Genomic DNA, 23986 nt, shown 5'->3' with positions numbered 1-23986 from the left:
AACTATATTTTCTATAAGAAATTCTTATGGAATATGTTTTTCCAACTGGATATTGATGAAGATATGTATAACAAATAAAAATATAAAAAAAAATTGAATTATTTTGATTGTTTTATTCAAATTATGCACAAATCAAAGTTTTGGGGCAAAATCGTGAAAATAATGACATTTTCCAAAAATTCACTATAGTACAAAAACCAGCTATTGTTTCAGAATTTTTTTTTTTGTGTGTTGTGATAAACACAATGTTGCCCTATTGGGGCTGGTAAATTTTGGTTACTTTCAAAATGGCCGCCATTACGCTACTCAAAACTACTTTCCAAGATAGAATACTATTATATATACTATACTATATATAATATAACTATAGAGGGCGCACGATTTTCAAGACGATAATACAACTATAGAGGGCCGTTTTTTTTGCTGGAAACATTTTTTAATGACTTGCAAAAATATTCAAGTTCATCGAACAAATATAGAGGGTGCTTTATATTATAGGCAAATACGATTAAATCATTGTTTTGCCCATACCCGGTATTACCGTGTATACGTATTTCAACGACGTCTGTTTATACCCGGTAGTACCGGGTATACGCAGTGAAAGAGTTAAAATTCAATTAACTCTGTTTTACATCCCCAGGCAGTTGCACAATTTGTGGCCCAATTTTAAAGAGTTCAAGCGACAAAGTCATACAATGTCAGCTTGTTCCCAACTCAATTGACGATTGATGTAGTAGCATTACCATATTGTAATAAATGTGATTTAGTTTTTCATAAATAATAAAGAAGAGTTCCCAACATTGGCTTAGGAAGAGCCACTCTAAGTATCCTCAGCTGAGCACAAACTCATCAACACACAAGAATGATACTCAGGCAGGATTTGAACCCATGACTTTGGGATTAGTAAGCAAATATGTTAATGTATGTAGCTACGGCGTGAAAACATTTAAAGAAGAGATCAGGTCAATTAACAAGTACTAAAAAGCAGCAATGTCACTTACATTTATATCATTTTATTTTGTTAGGAATTTCTTTCAAGAACAATTTTAAAATACCCTGGGAAATAATGGAACATTCTAGTACTGTAGGTAAGTAATATTGGACCAATCAGGAAAGGTCATTTTATTGAATTTGTTGAACAAAACAAACTTCAACACTGAGCTCATGTTTTTATATTTTTATTATTTCTTTAGCAAATAAAACTAAAAATAGAAGAATTAATTAAGAATTATAATCAATTAAATGAATGCTTTGTAACAAATCTACTACTGTACTACTATTATAAATTGCCATGCTAGTTTCTTTGATTTCAACATGATAAGACAAAAATAAGATTAGTAAACGCTGGTTTTATTTTTTAACAGAGTAAAGACTAAAATATAAAAGGGCCACAATTGTAGGCCTTAGTAAGAAACAATGATGAAATATAAGTTTAACTTTTATTTTAATATAAAGCACAAAATACTGTAAAGCCAAAATTGTTGCGGCCTTAAATTTTCTATTCTTAACTATTTTGCGACCTTTTATTTTCGTGTTTCACAAATTTCACGATTTCCATGCGCCCTTATTTTTCATGATCGTTGTTCAGTTGCGAAAATTAATGGCGCACACACATTTTGGGCTTTACAGTTGCTGGCGATACTTAACTTTTTACACATACAAACATCTGTAAACTCATTGTATTTAATTTATCATAATTGAAATTATTAGTCATTCATTTACACCTGGGTTAATGAGATTACAGCAGCAGCCCGGCAACAATGAATTGTTATTCAGGAGTTTCTATTCCAGGAAATTACGCATTATTACAAAAGCTAGTTTCATTTCATACTACCTGAAACCCTGAAACTATAAAAAAAAACTCTTTTGTTGTTTAAATTCATAAGCAGTTCATAACTTAATTTTGCGATTTGATGAATCCATGTGGCCATGTTGATTGGCTAAACATATATCAGCCACCCATTGGTCAATTTAAATCAAACTCAACTTATATTTACATAGTATTCTTTCATGCTATATATTTTACATTTTTAAAAAGAGATTTGTTAAGCTTTCGTTAGTAATTTGTAAAAAATTATCAATTTAAACATTTAAACTTCATTAATAAAAGAAAAGTTTTGTTACTACAGTACTTATATTCACTATAAGTATTTGATGTAGAAACGTTTGACCAAAATTTCTGTTTAGTATTTTGTAAATTACCCAATGTCAAATAAAATGTAGAAATATCAAAAACTCTGTAATTCAATTTTCTCCACTTTATTACTCACTCGAACTTTAAGAAGCAATTTAGTTTATAAAAATAAAATGTATATTTACAGTTATGATCAAATATTTGTTTAAAAGCTTTCTATTAATGCAATATACTATGTAATTTAATATTAATAAATTATTCATTCATCTTTTGTTATTTTTATTTGGTTTGTATTATTATATTATACAGACATGCTCATGCTAAGTATACGCATAAGCTGGACGGAAAACATTTCACACCGTTTTAACTCCTAGCACACAAACATCATCTATTCCTGAAACTTACAGAAAAATAACAGCCAACATTGTTAAAATCCACTCTAAAAAAATTTTGTTCCTTTATCTTTACTCTGTATCACAATTATGTTATTTGTCCCTGAAAAATCTTTAAAAAAATAACCCTCAAAAGATCCTTCAATTTTATATTTTAATTTTATTTTATTAAATAATGTTAATACATGAATATGTTTTTTCCGTTTTAAATATTGAAAATCAACACTTTTTTAAATTTTGAAATATTTGAAGTAAAAACAGGAACAAACATTATCTTAGTGGTCAATAATTCTAGATATTTAACATTCTTTGGATGAATTTTTAACCCTGATACATTTTGGAATAAATAGAAAGTAAAGAAAAGATTTTCGAAAATTGAATTAGCCGAGATTTCCGGAATAAATTGTACCAAAACAAAAAGTATTTGTTAATCTAAATATAACTAGTTATGACCGATAAGAAAGAACTTAGAGTTCCCAAAAGAGTATGACTAATCATAACAAAGACAAATTGTAATTTATTAAGAAGACTTGACATACCACAAAATATTCATTAGTACTTGCTTAATAAACTACCGTTTTTGTTAAAAATATATAAAATAATTATTGATACTTTTGTATCTTTTATTAAGTTTATGTCCATTCTATAATTTAACAAAAAGAAATTGTAAATCATATTTGGGAATATCACTACCATATTTGGGCACATCACACTTTTTTGTCAAACTAGTTTGATAGTGTAGACAGAGCTTTATTTAGAAGCTTGTTATTGAAAGGTCACTTTTTATTTCATCAACCGGCTTTTTAAATGTCAAAAGAATATAGTGACGTCCCATGGTATTAGTAGGAAATAGTTAGGATCACAATATTTCTTGGTATTCAGACACACTTAATCTATTGGCTTAAATTGCAGGTAAGTTCATAATGCTATTGAAATATCTTAGATGGATATATTTAGATATTGGCGAGAATTCTCAGTATGAAATAATTACTTTGTCATTAGTTTGATTTTGCCAAACAAACAGCTTTTGGCTTTTTGCTAAATACAAAAAACGTACTAAATCCGACTATTAAACAGTGATGTAACCACATTGTGCAGTTGTCACAAAAAAGGGAATAATCTCTGTTCAAGCCACTGGGTTGTCAAAGGCCTCTGTGAAATAGTGGTCAGGTTGAAACCTTATTAACCATACCGGCCCTGTTTAAGTACTTACATTTGCAAAAATTTTACCTGTTTTGATATTTTGATCTAATTTATGTAAAAATATTGAATTCATGAAGGGTTATACTGTACTCCATTGCTGTCAATATGTAATGTACTTATGAAAGGTACTGTAGGTTACAATACCTGTAGCTTATTTCTCTAATTAATGTTGTTTACGATTTTTTGCAAAACTGCAAAAACAAAATGATTTATGTTTCTTATATTAATATAATATTTGCAATAGTTTGTTTAATAGCAAACTATCCCTAGGCCAATGTATCCCGGTAATTTGATATGTAGAACAAGCATAACCATGCAACCTTCTCCCCTACCCCAGGGAAGTTTTCCTAATTGAAACTAATATAACACCAGACAAATGTCATTCCAAAGTTGTTCATATCCTACCAATTACCCATTTATACTCATGGGTGAGAGTAAGTTTACTTATCCAAGTCCACAATATGACCAATGCTACCATTTTAATAGTTGTTTGGAAAAAACATCGTTCTTTGATCCAACATTTCCAATCATTGTTAACATTATGACTATACCATTTTGACATTATGAAATCGGACTATAGCATTTTGACACTTGTCGTATTTGATTCAGGACTTTAACGTTGAGTATTGTTTTTTCTTGAATACTTAAGTTGATATGTTATTTAAAAAGTTACTACAATGTTTAACATTGAATACATCTATTAAAAACATCTAAAAAATTACTTTTTTAGATGTTTCCCAATCGAATAATCCAATTGGTAAAATAAACGAACTCTCTAAATGTATGAGTGAGGCAATGGTAAGTAGAAGAACAGTTGAGCTCAGATGAAAGGAAAAATTAAATCAAATTCCATCTTCATTAACAATAATTTAATGAATATAAAAAAATATTAAATTACCAAGAACCTTGCAAATCGTTGAATTTTAAAGTAAGATTATGATATATATTGTTATTTTTAGAAGTCTTAAAGTTGAGACAGACTAGAGACAGTATTCCTAGACAGTTTATAACACAAAACTCCAAACAAAATTACTACAAAATCGTCAACGGACTATTTATAACTTATTGTGAATGAGTATCACAAAGTTGTGTCGCTCTCTGTGATCGTTACGATTCAATAATTGAATCATATTAACTAGAGGTTTTTATTTGATGAAATCTACATAATTTGACAAAAAGTGATTAAATTGTAATGCAATTTAAAGTTTTCAAGATTATTCAATTTGGTACAAGTCATGTTGAGATGTAAAGGTCAAATGTCATCACATCTTTATCCCATTTTACACAAAGGCATTTTCCGCTATGCTTTCGATGATGAATGCAAAGATCTGCTAAAAACCATCTTCTGTTTTACTCCAATAATATCAAGCTTTGTTTTGGGACAATGAGACATTTTATACAAAATAGTAATCAGTGCCTGCATCTAATTCTAAGCCCAGAATACACCAATCCTTTGATAGTGATAGATAGGGCAAAGATATTGAGCAATTCAATTCAACCAAAAGTTGTTGCCGTTCGTGAATACTAACAGCTAGATAATTGCCTCATCGTGTGTTGTGTGGATAGCAAAGGCTAAAAACTATACATGAAAAGTTGCATGTCCACCAAACTGCATAGGATGTGGTTTAATTTATCCTAATAATGTCGTTATGGCCATTTTTGGAAAGAGAAAAAATTGTGTAGCCGATAAAAAGCCAGGATATGACATCATAATGAACACTGATGCAAATCTTTTGCCTTATTAGTCAAAAATATGAAGAGTGGCATTTTAAATCTAATCTAAAAGTATATCTGGATAGTCGAGATTTTGTTTTTTGCTGATAAATTTTATTTCAATTTCATAAATGTAGAAAGTATCACTTTCTAAAACCCTGACAGAGTTTTTGTGAGATGTTTAAGGACACTTTTTGGTATTCATTTTCCTAACTATTATAATAAATACATGCGGTTTCAGATCATATACAAGACCAGATCACTTTACAAAAGTTTTGGTTTCATTAAAATTTACAACATTAAAGAAGCATGGTAGAATATTTAAAATATAATCTAACAACTCATACAATGGTAGGAATATAAATTATACAAAAGTTATCATAAACACCACATTCGTTCTAAGTATCTTAACTTTAAGTAAATAATCTTAATTAAGTACTTTACTTAACAGCTGCCACCATATTATTCAATTTCTTTTCTCATTAACTTTTGCAAAATTTCCAAGTAAACGTAAATCTTCTTCAAACTCCGCATTCCCTGCAATGAGGATAGTTTTTCCCGTAGCTTTCACATGTATGACCCATACACTCGCAGCATGCATTATGGAACCACCTGGCCCGACTAGCGCCCATCGTTGAGCAAGCTCGTTCACACTTTTCTTGTGATAAACAATCGTCAAAGAAGGTGACTACACACGTTCTGTTTGACAACTCTGCAAACTCCACACCTAAAAAAAACAAATATGTTATATACTGTAAGATGTATTGTAATTACTAATCACTAATTCTGTGATGGCATATCACTACCATATTTGGGCACATCACACTTTTTTTTGTCAAATTAGTTTGATAGTATAGACAGAGCTTAACTAATTTTTGTAAAGGTATTACAGTACATGGTGTATGATTGTTGAAGGCCTCTCAGTTACTCATATTAGATGAAAAATCATTTCCAGTTCTTATATTTTCCTTTCGATTTGACCAAATGTTTTCTTCTTCATGTTTCAATCAAATAATGTGACATTTTATGAATGAATGTACTGTTGGCAGTCTACTCATGTATATGTAGTCCCACTGTGCAGTAACCCGCCATTCAGTCTATCAAACAGTATCTATAAAACGCAGTTGCTTGTGAGTTTTTTTGGTTTATTATGTTCTTTTATATAACACCTAAATAAATTCCTGTCATTTGATTGGACGATTGTGGGTCACATGGTGTGCAATAGTAGGCCTACTAGTATATTTTTAAAGACTAACCTTTTGGTCTGTAGAACTCCTCTTCTACTGGCATTCTTTGGACAGAGATACGCAGCTTTGGATTGTTGACAAAACCTGTCAAGGCATCAAACAGTGATGGTATGCTGGAGTCAATATCCATCACAGTGCTTTTTGTATGGTACGGCCTGTGCGTGTTATTGTGTTTACATAAACCTGAAAAAAAAGAATTAAAAATTATAGAGTATAGAAAGTATTGGAAAAAAGTTATTAATTACTATTACTATTAATTCATTAAAATAGGCCACAGGTTACTAAATACAGTCACTGTATTAACAAAATATGGCTAAAGTTGAAAAAACATTCATATAAGAACAAAACAGTTACAAAATATTTCACCATCTACTGTATAATAGGTTGTGACTTTTTACCAAATAAATGCTATTTTTAATCACAAGATATCACAGTAGCAAAATTTATTAAAGATGAATCAATTTCTCATACTGTACGTAACAAAACTATTCTAATAAAGAAAGTATTGAATAGTCTACAAATGCCATAAACAATATGCATCAGACGGACGTAGTAAAATAGCTTAATGAGTTTTTCACTACAACATCTTTATTTGATTAAGGACACGATATCAATATAAAATTTGAACCATAGGGATTACAATACAGGAAAGACTCAATCTTATAAGGGGAAGTTGTTCAACGACCTTGCTTGTGAATTTTTTACCCAGCTTGTTGAAACTGTCGACTGCTGGCTTGCCATGCTTAAACGTGACCCAGGTAAAGTGGTACGATGATACTATTTCCTCATTAGGTTCTACCTTTCCCCTGTATCACCCACTAACGTACAACAACCACTCATGTCAAATTAATTATGTTAGTGGGCGATACTTCCCCTCCCCCTTCTTTATGAATACTGTTTTAATATATGTTAAATCATTTCTGTTGAAAATGCACTGGGTATTATGGTAAATAAGGTATTTAAAGTTTGGAGTGTGCAGTACCATGTTTACATGTGACCAAGCTAAACTATGTTTGATTATTTCTTTACTACGCCTCATCTTTCCCCTCTTCCTTCTTCCATGAATTCCATTTTATTAAATCACTTTGTTGACTTTTAACTCAGCTAGTATTACGTGCTGAAATGAAGGTAGTTTTTCAAACTTTTTTCATGGGTCTGTTAATTATAAATCAAGAACTTTTGTAAAATCAAGCACTTTTGAAAATTGCTAGTTCCTCAGCAGAAAGTCTGTGATAACAGATCAGTGTGCTCATCTTCTAAACCTGATTAACATGCACCTGTTGCAGCCAGGCCATTGATAATCAAAAATAGGAAACTTCTTCGGAAGCTTGCTTTCAACGGACCTCTATGACAACTAGTTGCTAGGATACCAACTGTCCCCTGATAATGGTCAATTTAAAACTCATTGTATTTGCTCAGAATGACCTGATGCTTCTATTGTGTTTTTTAAAAAGAAAATGAAACTACTGTATTATAACTTTTAAAGTTAAAAGTGGTAAATTTGAATATTGCGCTCCTTTATTCCAAATGTTTTCAATAAATAATTATTTTACTCATTAGCAGTTGGACTCTAATACTGATTGTTCTAATTAAAACATTCTACTAGCATAGATTTGTTTATAAGCTATGCATTGAGTTCCTAAAAACAATACAAAAAATCATGCAGGAATGAACTATTGGTCTATGACAGGCTGGACACACTAAAGCTCTGTCTACTATCAAACTAGTTTGACACAAAAAGTGTGATGTGCCCAAATATGGTAGTGATATGCTTAAATATGGTAGTGATATGACATCACATTTTTTTCATCACATAAAGTTTGATAGTGTAAGAATTAAACAACAAACATTGTACTATTAATTTTTCATCGTTTCCAAGTGACCAGTGACATTTCAATTTAGTGACCCATTTTCAAATCATAGTTTGTCACACAAGCTGATAAGTCTCTTCTTAATTTTATGTGACTGTATATCATTATGATGTGGTCAGTAAGTCTGTCATGATCATGGTGTGGAAATGGATAAAGTGAATTATTTTAGTTTTTTTTAGCTTCGGGCTATCATTTGACTTGTTCTACCATGATAGTCCTACTTTTGTATACTTATTTCACTAAAAAATAAATCTATGTCCATGGTTAAAGCTTATAGTATAGGACACTTCTCACTTTTAGTATTATACTCATTGATTTTCAAATTCAAAAACAAAATTGAATGATAAGCCAGGGTAGTTTTTCTCACAACATGTACTTAATTCATTTCATGCCTAATCAATCAATTTCAAATGATGCCACATCAACAGGAAACAAATTTGTCAAACTTTCCCCAAAAGTTAACATCCATTCTAATTGAATATCTAGGTCAGAGAGTGGGAATTATTTCTACAAACGCCACCACCTGCCTTCCCACAATTACTGTACATTGCCATCTGTATCAACCACTAACGCACATTGGTTACGTTAGTGGGTGATACACCATCTGTATTAAAGTCCATAATATTATAAGATGGGAGGTGAAAAACTAATTGGATAGTGCTTTAAAATGTTACTAAAACACCAAACTCCCAAATACCAAAAACATTTGCACAATATAGAAGGAAATTTATCTATATAAGTTATTAAATTTTGTTTACTCTAACCTGTTTATACAGTTTCTACTAAAACACCTAGTTCCCATGCTTTCACAAAAACATTTGCATAATATAGAGAGAAAGAATTTATCTAGACTAAATTTTTGGTTTATTCTTTTCAAAGGTTAAAACCTGTGCAGTTATTTACCTTCTTTGGTAATCATACACTTTAAAAAAAATTGAACTTCTACATTGAATCATTTCTAAAATTATACGTTCCTGTATTGCAGTAAACAAATGTAGTTTACTGCAGTAACTGCAGTAGAATACTAGTTTTGACATGGCCCCTAAGTTGATGCATTTATTTCAACTTCTTACACTATATACTTAACACTGAATTCAGTCTGTGCTCAAAACTTGATTTCCGTTGGATTTAAAATAATATAATTATAAAATATAAATTTTAATAACTTTCACTTTAGAGTTTTTTAAAGGAATACTGTACTCTTAAAAGGCATTAATACTGTTAGATAGTAACATATAGCTTGCCTATGCGTCCTCAGGGTATATGTACTAGGAGGTGTTTGCACCTTTTTTTATAATTAAATCTTGAAACGTGTGAAAATTAAATTAATATCTTTGGACATTAGGACATTTATCGACATGTGTTTTTTTATACCCATTACATTTGAGAACAATTTGAGGACTAGGACTATATATTTATTTATTTAAGATTTCTGAGCATTTTGTCACTTGTTTTTGTTTTACAAGATTTAGAATATGTACAGTACATCTATTTCTTCTTCCCTGCGGGGTGTACTATACATCTCCAAATGCACCCTGACACCTGTCCCAATTTTAATTGTAGGCCTAATTCAGATGAAAATTACATTTTCTGAATGGCATGTGTTAAATAATCTACTTGCTCTGGTTGGTTAAGTTTTGCCAACATGATTTAAGCTTTATCACTTCAGACCCACTTTATTCAGACTCTACGTGCATAATTTCAATCTTTTAAAAGTTCTGTAGCTAAGAACCAACTAATTGTGAATTGAGTAAGACTTAAAGAATCCGCTGTTAATCAATGCCACAAGCATTCAGCTAGTGTGGTGAAAGATACTTCCGTTCTTCAAATTCATTTAATTCCCAAAATCCAAACGAGAACAAGTGATCATTTGATTAACAGTTCAAAAGTAATACCATTACAAATTAATTTAATCGAGGGAAATACCTAATTCTGAAATGATTATCATCGACTTTGATATACAAAGAGTTCTTTCATTCGATGGTAGATTTCTAAACAAGATTTCTGATTCAATAGTACTATTTTACTAGAATTTATTAGTACTTAGAGAAAAATTATATGACAGATTTAGGACTTGAACCCAGGACTGAGATTGATAAGCAAGCATGTTAACACCAGTGTCATATTTTTTGCCAAGAGGTATTGATTCAGGATATACTTAATTTGTTAAGTTCCTGTTATTTAAGTCAGTTTAATGAAGCATTGACTTGAACTTACAGATGATACACTTTATGATGTTCAATAAGAAATTGACAATCAATCAATTACCTAGAGCCCTTATTTCTACTGCCCTAAATTTATGTTTCTAGTGTGTAGAAAAAATATAATAAATGAATATACTTACCCACACAGTCGCAGCAGTCAAAATATTCTTCCCCCAAACATTTAGTACAATTCTCACAGCAACTACAATTACCCATCATGCATTTGCCGCACGCACCCATCAATTGGCATTTTGTTACTGTTGGTGCACAATTCTCGTTACATGACAACACAACGTAAACCAACGCTGTTACTATTATGCCTACTAACATATACGGCTTCATCGTTACCTACATAAGAAAACAAATGTTATAGTGTTAAAGTACAGAAAAACCGAAGGTTTACAGATGCTATGCATGAGTGCACATTACTTTCTTGAACATTATTGAATATTTATGAGGAGCAGTTTAATATGCATGAGATATACAGTACAAAGTTGTACTTGGACACAAATTAATAATACAAACAAAAAATAATAAACACAAATTCATAATAATTTATATTTTTATCAATAATATTTAATATTTATAATTTTAAATAATTATTTATAAATTGTGATAATTTAACATTATCGTACAAATTATAAAATGACATTTATGTCTGAAAGTTTTTGCTTTGTTTATAACAATTATCTTTGCAAGTTTCTCTTTATGGCAGAAATGCTAATACAAATCTCTTTTGAATTTTACTAGAAGGGTTGAACGCTGAAAGGTGTTCCCCATTAACAAAATATAAAGATAGAAATGTTTTTTTGGAGTTTCTAGGATGTATGATAATGAACTTATTGTGTTTTATAAATTAATCTTTTATATAAATAATAGCAAAAGTTTGCTATTTTTGTTCGGTTAAGAGATTGATTACAATCAAAGAAATATGTGGGACTATAAAAACAATATAAATTTTATATCTATATCACTGTTTTTGTAAGCTTTATTATTATATTTGAAGTACCAGTAAGCTCTTTTATAAAACCTGATTAATTATCATGACCTGTCAAAGAGCTACAGTACATTGTTTTTAATTAATCTAGTGGATCTAGTCAAATTCCTACTGAATATTCATTAGTAGTTTTTTAACATGCAAAACATATTAATTTGATTATTTCATTTTAAAAAGTAACACAAAATTATAAAACTAATAACATTTAAAAAAAAAAAAATGATAAAAAGATTCTGAATTAAAAAAAGTGTTTATACAAATATCACATTTATTTTGTGCAATTGTGTTCTTGCTTGATATAGTATTTGTGTACAAATGTTAAGTAGCTAATTTAATCTCTTTTGAATTTTACCAGAAGGGTAGAACACCAATAGGTGTTCCCCAATAAAACAATATAAAGATAGAACAAACAAATAAATTACATACAGTATTTTTATCAGATTATTTGGGTAGACATTATTAATGTGCTCACCTTTGACATGCCAGAATTTTCCTCAGGGGAAATGTATATAGGAAAGTATACCCTGATGGAAGGTGGGGTAATCAGGTGATAAAATGGGATACAAAAAATATAAAAACAAATCTTGTAATAGTTAGAAAATACTGATAAATAGGTAGAAACCTCAATCCTTTTTATAAAAACAGCTTATGAATATTCATTAGCTGATTAGTTTTGAAAGACATTAACTTTATAGTTAATAATGTTAATGGTTAGAGTTGTTAATATTATGACTATGACAGACAGTTATAATATGTTTATATTAAAAAATTTGTTTTTACTATATAGAAAGCTAATCATACCTTTAAGGACAAATATGACACCTATTTTGTGTAATTATGTTCTTGCTTTATAAAGGATCTGTGTAGTATTGTAAATTTGCTTATTAAATTTCTTAGGAATTTTACCAGAAGGGTAGAACACCGTCAGGTGCTACCCAACTTTACTATAAAAATAGAATTTTAACATATTTTTTCAACATAATATTAGTATTTATAGGAGTATTGCTGAATTACTTTGTGGTGTACAAATACATTTTCCTTTTAAAATTTGTGATATTAGGATTGTGTATTGGTCCCTACACTAATTAAATTTCCAACATTTGATATGAGACGTAAATATTTAAACTAAAAAAGCAATTTCGCAATTCCTTGTATTCAATTTGCAGTGTGTATTTCGTAGGACAATTCATTGTGAAAAAGGATACCACTTTAATTTAATGACTTTTGTGTGATTAGTAATTTTCCAAATAGTTGTAAAAAGGAAATTACAGTAGACCATGCGTGGATAATTGGCAAATCTCAGTTCAACAGATTTCAATCACTTTTTTTCCATCCAAGTTGCTGTCTTAAGAACTAGTAGAAACTTTAGTTTCTGTTTAATGTTCATCTGAAAGCGCATTAAATAGGTGGAAAAAAAGAGTAACATACAGTAAAAATCTCCGTATATTAATATCATTATGCCGGTTGAGGCAAGAATGAATTGACTTCAATTTTTACTCAAACTGTTTTCTTCCGGTATTTAAATGCTCTAATTTGTTATTCTTAAATATTTTTTGTCTCAAACTAAATATTCATGTTGCTTTAATTGCTTATTCATAAAATGGTCCAATGACACATTCAAGCGCCCATTTCTAGAACATGCTTTCCAAAATAAATCCTTCATTAAACTAGAATCCATATTTATTATTTTTTATGTAAATCTTATCATTTTAATGGACTTATTTTTAATTACAATAGACATTTTTTAAAACAAATATGACACTTATTTTGTGTAATTGTGTTCTTGCTTTATAAAGGATCTATGTACAAATGCAAGTTGCTTATTAAATTTCTTAGGAATTTTACCAGCAGGGTAGAACACCATCAGGTGCTACCCAAAAATTGAATTAAAAATAGAATACACTTTTTTACTAATATCATATTCACATGGTGAGTTAACACTAGTCTCGCAGAACACAGTATAGCATGCAAAACTGTATTCCCAACTATGTTTTGTTTTGAAAAGGAATGGTGTAACACAAACCTATTTAATTTACCCTTTAGTCATCAAGCTACTTTCGATAACAGTATCATGTTCCGGGTGACAAATTTTTTTACACACAACCTTTGTGTATTTCAACATTTTAAAATTATGTTGCAATTTTATAGTCAGCGTTCCATCCCCTTCTGATTGCTTTCATCACAGCCTTCGTATCACATTTCACTTTTCGCTAACAACATGTGGAGCATTCTCCAATTAGTTACAAAAACTGTCAGAACCACTTAAGTGGAAACATTGTTAAACTTTTTGATTGGTTGATGGATAATATTCAAGAAATATGCGAGATCATTGCTTTATGGCAATTGCTAGTAATTTGAGTTTGGGCCTGTTGGGATATAGTCACAAGGGGCTTGTTATTTGAGCAGAATCTATAGCAATTAGCCAACCTTGTAAACTTAAAACTTGATGAAAGGAGTGCTTACATTGTTGGAATGTACCAGCCATCTTGTAGCAATTAGTTATTAATGGTGTTTTAGGGTCATAAGATCACAAGTTAGCACATGCTCAGACACCATTAAGATCTTACAATCATATATTGTTCCTGTAATTCCATGGTCATTAACAAAAAGCAATGTACTCATGTCAATAGAGAAATCAAAATGTCATCACCAACCAACAAACTGTTGGTAATAAAACTGATTTACTGCAAGTGCACCTTTAAGTATGTGCTTGAATTGACTGGATGATGATTGGTAAAATTCAGCAAACGAAGGTTTTGTTCTTGTTAATATACTGTACAAAATGTTTGTTCTTTGTAATTTTTTTTGTTTGTTTTTCATATCTGTTTTTGTATATCTCAGAGCAAGTAATTTCTATGTATATTTTATATGTAAATGACAATAAATGGAAGTAATTTTCCACTGATGAATGAATAAATTATTGCTATAAATATTCTTAATAAAATCATTACATTACAAAAGTAATAAAAAAGATATGAATACAGCATTAATACCAGATTGTTGTTGTTAATTAACAACTGGTACAGTATTACTACCTGTACAGTACATCAAAATACATCTAAACTTAATCCTATGCCTTGGAGTAATAAGGAAACCATCAAGTACGTACTTGCGTTCTTGAGCTTCCATTTCATACCACGCATTAGAATCAAACATAACACCTGTAAGTAATGCTGGCAATGAGAATACTCAAGAGAATGATGTTGAAATCAGATACTAGGACATGTCTACTTTATTCAGGTTGTTCACCTTTAATTCTTTTCTTACCACCGCTCTTAGCGTTTAAAAAAAAAGGTTTAATGCGAAAACGAAACTGTAAAAAGGTTAACATGATTTCTCCAGTGACAATGTGAAACAAAACATAGTAGATACAACCAATGTTGAAAGTTGAACATGAGTTCTCTAATGACATTGTTATGTTGGATTACTATGTACAGTACTACAACATGAAAAGTTAAGTTCATTTTTCAATAGATAACAAATGCTTTTACCCACCCTAATCTTATTTATATTGTTAAAAAATAATTGATGACACATCATTGAAGAAAGAACAATGATTAAAACTGTCAAAAAGTCGATCAAAGTTTTTTGTAAGATTGTTTATATTACTTTTGCTGTCTTTAATAAACTTGTTTAATTCGTACAAGTAAAGTAATTTGTAAAAGTAAGTAATTTGTAAGCACAATAGCAATCAAATAACAATTGTTTATATTAATGTTTGTTGTTGGAAGACACATAGTGAACTTGCATTCATGACCAATAACAAGCCCACACACAGATCAATGAAAAGCATAATTAATGTTAAACAATAAGCAAAGATGAAGTCAAACCATACCAACATGGCCCATGTTGATAAGGCTGTTTTTGTACTTTGAAACACAGGTGCAAACAATTATACGAAACATCCAAGTATGGCAGGTCACTAAAATCGGTCACATTAAAAGCATGACCCGAGTCCCACGAGCTACAAAAACCACAGGGTGGTCAAGAAGCGGGTGTCTGACCAAATTAAAATGTTTCCTTAAATTATCTATTTAGACTCGTTTATATTTAACAGAAAAACCACTTCAAGGAGCATGTGTTCTGGTACACTTTTGTTTCAGGTTAATATTTGGTTTTCATCAAACAATTCAAATACTGTAAAGCTGGTACCAGGGGTATCTGATTCTTTGAAAAACAGTGCTTTGTACAGTAAAAAAGAAATTCAAAATAACATTTATTTTCTTCACAAAATTCAGAAAATGATCATTTAATAGTAAAAAAACGAAATTAAATATAATCGTAGGTGGATCCAAAGAGAGGCTAACTTCCCCTCCTCCCACTAAGTTTTGAACACTACAATGCAAAAAGATAGAACATTATAGGTCAGCACTTGATTTTACAATGTTTAGGCCCTCGAACCTTTCCCCTATTTCTGAATCCTCTGTTAATACATTAATAAAAGTTAATGTTAACAGATAAGCCTGCCTGTGTTTGTGAAATCATCACATCAAACAATCTTACATCTGTTTCCGATAAAAAGGCCCAAGGTTCTGTTGCTTCAACTGGGAATATTATCAACCAGCATGTTAACTGAAGCCACGAGGTTTGAAAGGTTTTATTCTATTACGTCAAACAATTCCATTGGTTTCTCATGATTTAATCTGTTCATTGATTTCACACATGGGTCTCGTGGGAGCAGACTAGGAGGTATATCCTGAATTATTCAATTCATTTTTTCCTGCAGATCAAAACATGATCAGAGGCAAATCATAATGTGTTCAACATTGCCTTATTGACCTCGTTTAGTTTGTTTTTATGATTAATTTCAGGACCATGTTACAATTTATCTGAATTTATATATGGTACGTTTTTTTTTTTATAGACTTTTTTTAAACTGGATGATTTAAAGAATGAATAAACAGTTAAACTTAATCAATCATCCAGAGGATCTTGATAACCATAATTAAATCGTTAGTTTAAAAAATCGTGTATAAAAAATATAAAAATAAATATTTAATATTGCGGGAGGGGTTAGGTTGAGGGGTTAAGTTTCTATAAAAGACAAAATACCATGAAAAAAAATGTAAAATAGGCGCTATTCTATCAGACAAATAAATACCAAAATATCTGAGATTCCCAACAGTAATAGTTCCTGTATTATTTCATTTATTTATCAAATCAAATATTTAGCAATTCAATAATTAAAAAAAAATATTCCAAAACAATAACATGAGCAACACATGTTTACAATCACATTATCAATGTTTGTACAGTATACACATATGTCATGTTAAAACATACTTACCGATCAAGATACTATATTCCAAGAAAGTTGTCAAATACTGTTTTTTTTAAATGTATAATAATCCAATTTATAAAAATCCCAACAGAAGAAGCGATAGAAATCAGTGGTCAAGTGTTTCAGGTACTTTTCATTGTGATGATATCATCACTAAGTTTTTTGGCTTACTAACAACGAAAGTGAAATGACACTGTCTTACCTCAACTAGACTCTTCCATTAGTTATGTAGGGGAGTTACAATATTGTACACTACAATACCAAGTCATTCAGACTCTTCCATTAGTTGATTTTAAATTATATTAATTAAAACTGTTTTATTAGTTGTTAGATCGATTTAATAGCAAAAAAGCACCTGATTAGGAATTGAATTTATCTCAAGCTATTCAGACTATTCCATTAGTTGTTTAGGGGGAGTTTCTATAGAAGCAGTAACGTAGTAATAAGAGATCGGTAACAGCCACAGGATCAATCCAAAATAATTAAATTAGTAAAGTGTGAATTATACGTTATTAACTTCATCCCATTTCTCAACGTTCTGATTACAACCTTTGACAAGACCTTCACAATTGAAATTAATTGCTGTAGAAATTAATCTATATAACAAGCCCCTTTCCTGACCCCATTAATTACCCCCGCTTTCTGTGGTTAAAAACTGATTCTCAAGGGGAAAAAACTTTATAATTAATAGAAATAAAAGTTATTGTTAATATTTGACCTTACTCAATAATATTTCAAGATTGTTGTATTTTTAACACACTTCAGAAATGTCAATCGCAGGAAACTTATTTGTTTATCTTTCTTTTTAAGCAATATTTAAAGAGCTATGTGCAATTATCAGACTAGTAGTGTAATAATAAACAACAGATACAAATAGGTTGACATATCATTGTATACATGATTAATTTAAATGTCCATGTAATACATTTTGTGTAGTTAGCAATAATATTTTATTATTTATTCAAAGATTCAGCGAAATTATGATAATGACAGACACTTTAGCGGAGAGTGGTGGTCAATACTAGGGTTGCGCTCTCCCACTTTGAAGCTAAAATGAACTACATTTGTAATATTTGTTAACAGACTATATTGTTATCAATCTACGTGACATTAAATGCCAACTGTTATGTTGTATACAATCAAGTCTTGTCTAGTAAATTAAGGCATCAAGACTTGTAGTATTATTAGATCGCCAACCGTAGCTCTCTAGCAGCTGGTTACCAATGCAGGTGGTTTGGGAACAGATAATATACTGATTGTTAGTATTTATCATAATGTTGCAAAAATGTGTTTTAATAGATTACACATGTTATAAAAGTGCCTACTGATTAGAAATGAGCCCACCTCCATTGAGTCGGTCAAGAAAAAAACACAGCGGTCAGTCATGTACGTTGCAACATTATTCAAAATATCATACTGTAGGTAGCCAATATAGTATGTAATTGTATCCAACTTTGTCCAACCGAAATTGGTCATATTACACCTGCATTTTTGCATAATAATTTAATACAAGAATCGGGATTGGTCACCTGGGTGAATTGTACTGTGAATTAATGCCAATGAATTATGATATAAGAAAACTAAAACAATTTTTAAGTAAGTTTTAATGTACATAGTAGTGAGTTGCATTAAATGTATTGGATATGTCTCCAATATTCTTGGGCAGCATAGTTGAAATATGTCTGGACATTCAGAAAAAGTATATCACTAACATGAAGCATAAATATGTAATCAATGACATACAGACAACATGATGGAAGCTATCAAGTAAATTAACCCTGTCAGCTACTTTCATCACAACAACATTAATATGTTTATCTTTTAATAAATAAGCTTGAAATGAAAACTGAACACATTAACGCTGAAATAAGTTGATATATTTTAAAATATGCTATAACTTGTTTCAAAATTAAATGATGATTACATAATGGTAGTAATCTTTTTATTTTAATATTTTGCAATATGCCAAACTTTTTTTTAAATGATTATACACTACAGTATAATGGCAGTAACGTTTCTACTTTATATTTCTCAAAACATTCCACACAGTGGTACAAAAAAGACTCTTTAATTAAATGATACCTAACAAATAGACATCTGTTATTAACACATTATGTTGTAGACAACATTCACAGTTCTATGCTGTAGGCAGCATTACAGCAACTTCTTATGGTGTAGGCTATAATTTCAACCAAGTGTATTGATGGTATAAAAGCAATATGAAATCAAACCTTTATAACCTTTGAATCAAATCCAAGATTTTATGGTTTTATGGCGCCTCAACATGTATATTGATATTATGTTGACAGCCTCTGAGTACATACTGTTCTACTTCATACGCTGATGCTACGTTTAGTAATGTTCCCCTAAGGACATCATGAATACATACAACATGATGTCGGTTGGGACACATGCCAACATGAATGTTACTGTCTTTTTAGGATGTTAAAGGTACAGATCATAAGTGATTGTATTTCCTATAGGCTCCTGGTGTTCGTTACAACAGCATTTTATCTTTATTTGATAATGTTGATGTCTTAAACCTGTTATTATTATATACATTGTACATTAAACCATGAGCCATCCTGGGTGTTTTTCATACTTCTGTTCTGTGTAAATGTATTATTATTATTACAATAAAGCTGATATAAATTATCCTATATACAGTAGATTACAATTAAAAATGAAGTACATGCATGTACTGAATGTGGTACATATATGTTGTATATAAAAAGATACAACTAATAGTTTGTGCATGGAGGTATAATAAGTATACCTCTATGGTTCATGGACCTATTAACTAATTTATACCTCCTATATTGAGTTGAGTATCCTGCATTTAATGGCAAACCTGTTTATTTAGACAAAAATACACTGACGCTTAAATGCAACAAAACATATCTGAAACAATGCCAGAATATATAACGATAAGATAAAGCTTGCAAAAGATAAATTCACTTACTTACTGTATTATTCCAAATAAGACTGTAATATTCTGCATATGAAATACACTTGTTTGAAATACAGTTGAATGTTCAATGTAGCCCTTGTTCATTCACAACATGTAATGTCCTACTGTAGGCCCACTGTACTGTCTATAGAGAATATCCTTGAAAGAAGTAATTGTCAAGTTTCAACCAATCACAGGCCTCAAAACAGACAGTTTAAGTGTTGGGTGGGTAATCCCTTTGAAAGGGATATTCACACTTTATTGATAAAGCTTCTTTTCTAATAAGGGAATGACAATGGCAGGTGTAGGTGGGATGGTTGTAAAGGGAGTGAAAGTCATCTGAAATTCAGGGGTGTATCTATGAGTAGGAAATGGGTGGGGAAGTTTAAAACATTTATGATGCAGATACAAGATTATGTTGTAACTTTAATGGAATGTACCATTTGTAATAAGTAATGTATATGTAATAATTATAATGTAAAAAATAAACAATTGGCAAATGAAATACTGAATAAGATAAAGATATTATTTGTGAAAGTTACAATATAATATACAAATAAAATATTTAGAATTCATTTTGAATTATTACTTGACAACAAAAATTGTTGGAAAATAAAACTAATTCAAACTTCTCTTTTTAAAATCTGAAAGCAAATACATTTTCAACAGATTTCCGATTATTTAAGTTGTTGAAAGACAGTTTGAAGTAGGTAACTGTCTTATCCACAAGCCTCACCTTTGCTAAAACACAAAATGTATAATAATCTATTAGTCCATATATCCAAGATTGATTTGAAGGTTTAGACTGTTTAACTACTATCATACTCATATGACTGAGTCTTTAAGTTTCTGACTCATTTTAGGAAAGTTATGATAAACTTAAACTTTCTGTCATAAATAAACCATCATGTTTATATATCTTTTAACACTAATATTTATGACAGAACTTTGTTGAGTTTTAGAAATATAAATATGAAGAGTTGATTGATTATTTTATGATTTATTAATGATGGTTGATAGAGGAGTGATTGATTGATTGACAGCCGCAATTGAGAGACAATTGTATTTCAGTATGTTTGTATATTGAAAACATGGCTTAAAGTGCATTTATTACTTGTAACGAACCCTACCTTACATGCTGTTGAAACATTCATTACCACAATGGCGAGAGGTTATGTGGTCGTTCGCATGTGTCTATGTGTGTGCTTGTTTCTTTCTATATTTGTTAGCAGGATTACTCAAAAAGTTAAAGGATGATTTCATAACTCTCTGAGTGCCCTTCTAGTTTTGTTAGTTTTCTCTAGCTGCAGTGATAAATTTCAACATGATTTCACAAACAAACAAAATGTGTACACTATAGTAACTAGTGATTGTAATAAAAAGGAAAACAAATCTGCCATGAAATGGTAAACAAATCCCATGACTGAGTATAATCCCGTATTCAAGATAATCATACCTCCTAATTTAGGATAAATTTAAACACAAGACTTATGGTAAATTGCTAATGCAATCCAAGTATCCCCCTACAGTAATTTTCCCGAAATTTCCTAAAGTACCCAATCCCCCTGGAACGTACTCTGTCATTATACAGTAATGTTTGATAATGTTTGATATCGATACTTTAAACCTTTTAAGGAAATTTCCTAAAGTACCCAATCCCTGTGGAACGAACTCTGTCATTACACAGTAATGTTTGATGTTTGATATCGATACTTTAAACCTTTTAAGGAAATTTCCTAGTACACAATCCCTGTGGAACGTATACTCTGTCATTATACAGTAATGTTTGATAATGTTTGATATCGATACTTTAAACCTTTTAAGGAAATTGGTTATAAGTAAGTTAAACTGCTGTCACTTAAAGTGCATCATTCATTCATCAAATTTGAAATAGTGATGGAAAAGTTTCACTTTCTGATTTTCAACTTTAAATCCCTCGTTTCCCAAACAATAACTTGTATACTTACTTTTCCTCTTGGTGGCCTTGATGATGGTGGCATAGCACCCTCACAAAACGTTCAGCTGTGTAAATCAATCTTATATATTGTCAAATTTAATGTGAACATTTGTTGATGACTTAAAAGAATTGGCCCAGTTAGTTCAGGTGGAGTCAATGTGGTTACAACTTAGATGTACTATAAGTACTAGATTGTCAAATCCAATGTGGAGTTGATGTGGTTACACCTTATATGTACTATAAGTCGTCAACTCCAATTTTCTGGAGAGGCTTCATTACACAATATATAACTTACATTATGTCCGGTTTAAATTAGATATGAAACTTCTTATACTGCTTTGGCTCATTGAGTAAACCAGATTAAATAGTAGAAAGACTTCAACGTTGGACTGTTTTTTATTTTTCAAATCAAAAGGTGAAGGTGGTCACAGTGCTCATTGATTGGTGGACATCTAGTTTAAGAAAATCATCACAATTTTTAAATTTACACCAAATCCTTTTTCTTTCACTATAATCTTTCTCTTTCTGAAATTCCACTTGCTTCCGCTTACGGACTTTATTTTCTGTTCATATTTACTTGTGCTATTTTTTGCCAGGAATAGTCATTTGGGATGAACACGTTAACTTGACCAAATGTGACCTGGCCTGGAAAATATTGGCAATAACACAAGCACCTTGCTACACATAATTCACGTATTCATTCAAAAAATGTAATAACTATATATATATATTTATACTATGTATAAAGTAGAACCTTTATTTAGGGGACATCTTCGAGACTCAAAAAAAGTGTCCTTTTAATAGGGTTGTCCCCTGAACTGGCCATAGTGTTTGCGCATAGCCGCGTGAAAACGAAACATTGACGTTCGATTGGATTTTCCGGCGCCGGACCGGAACAGGTGTGAAAGACCCTTAAATAGTGGTATCCTCTGAATAGGGGTGTCCCAAAGGAGGGGGTTCTACTGTATTTAGGATACATTGGGATGCTTATACTGGACGATTAGGCCCCCATGACAAGCAGAGTTTACACTGTCTTTTGTGTGCCTGATGCTAAGCACATAAACTGGACATAATTGGGCTTAGGCCATCTCACACACTTATGACAGAAAACCACAAAGTGATTCTGTCACAGAATAGTCATACGTGAGCTTTATAATAATATAACGTTAGAAAAAAAAACCAAACGTCTAAATTGTGCAGTTGTTGATTTATCAGAATTAGTCAGCGATAAGGAAGTAGGTAGGAAATGATAGTTGGCAGTGAATGAGGCTCTAGTCATCTACTCGCTCTGTTCTACAAATTTTTCAACGGTTTTGGATCATAATCAAGAATTCTTTTGACAAGTACCGGCACATTGCTGTTTCTTTATTGCTCCGAATCATTATCTTTCAACAACTACCGGTGTTCTGTTGTTTATGACTCGTACACCGGTTCATTCAGACAGACCTGTGAACAGCATACACTCTATCTCTCTATAGTATCTTTTTTCTATCTGTCGTCACTGTGGCAGGTAACAACAGATAAGAATTTTCTTCTCTTTTTATCTAAAAAATGATGATGACAAGAACCAAAGCTGTTTTTACTAAAAGTTTTAAAGTGTTTAAAATAAATATAATTATCATATAATACACATTTTTAGTTTAGTTTCGTGGTTTAGTGGTTGGGTGATGCCAACCATAGTCGTAATATCCACACAGGTTCAAGCCCCTCCTCAGTCTTACTGTAGTTTTGGTGGTAGAATAAGTCTTCTAGGATAAGAAAAACTTTAAACTGGAGGTTCAGTGTACATGGTTAAGTGGTTACTGTAGGGTGATGCCAACCATAGTCGTAATATCCACACACGTTCAAGCCTCTCCTCAGTCTTACTGTAGTTTTGGTGGTAGAATAAGTCTTCTAGGATAAGAAAAACTAAGCTAAAAAAAAACTAAGGTCCAGTGTACACAAATGATTACTGACCACAAATTATAAAAATAGTAAACACAATTCTAGTAGTAACAAAAAATGTACTGGTACTGGTTCAAGAAACAGTCTCCATAG

At 30.8% G+C, this 23986-nt stretch overlaps 3 protein-coding genes across 4 annotated transcripts in view; 2 read left to right on the top strand and 1 right to left on the bottom strand.

Moving 5' to 3' along the window:
* The window catches only part of LOC144849496 (type II phosphatidylinositol 4,5-bisphosphate 4-phosphatase-like), a 36110-nt gene extending 33906 nt beyond the window's left edge, over positions 1-2204 (top strand). Inside the window, exon 9 of the transcript XR_013613978.1 lies at positions 2188-2204. The gene's annotated coding sequence lies outside the window, so the exon portion shown is untranslated. The remainder of the gene's footprint in view (positions 1-2187) is intronic.
* Positions 1-23986, top strand: part of LOC144849475 (granule associated Rac and RHOG effector protein 1-like) — a 200218-nt gene that overhangs the window by 19329 nt on the left and 156903 nt on the right. The gene's annotated exons all lie outside the window — the stretch shown is intronic.
* LOC144849497 (twisted gastrulation protein homolog 1-A-like) lies at positions 1564-20074 on the bottom strand. The gene is made up of 4 exons (XM_078706423.1): positions 20009-20074; positions 10905-11112; positions 6699-6872; positions 1564-6169 (listed from the first exon to the last, which is right to left on the bottom strand). The coding sequence occupies exons 2-4, from the start codon at positions 11104-11106 to the stop codon at positions 5964-5966; spliced, it is 582 nt and encodes a 193-aa protein (XP_078562549.1). The 5' UTR covers positions 11107-11112; positions 20009-20074; the 3' UTR covers positions 1564-5963.

Source organism: Antedon bifida, chromosome 8 (genome assembly GCF_963402885.1).
Source record: "Antedon bifida chromosome 8, ecAntBifi1.1, whole genome shotgun sequence".
Lineage (NCBI taxonomy): Eukaryota > Metazoa > Echinodermata > Crinoidea > Comatulida > Antedonidae > Antedon > Antedon bifida.
The sequence above is the reverse complement of the archived record's forward strand: the minus strand, read 5'-3'. Positions and strand labels throughout refer to the sequence as shown.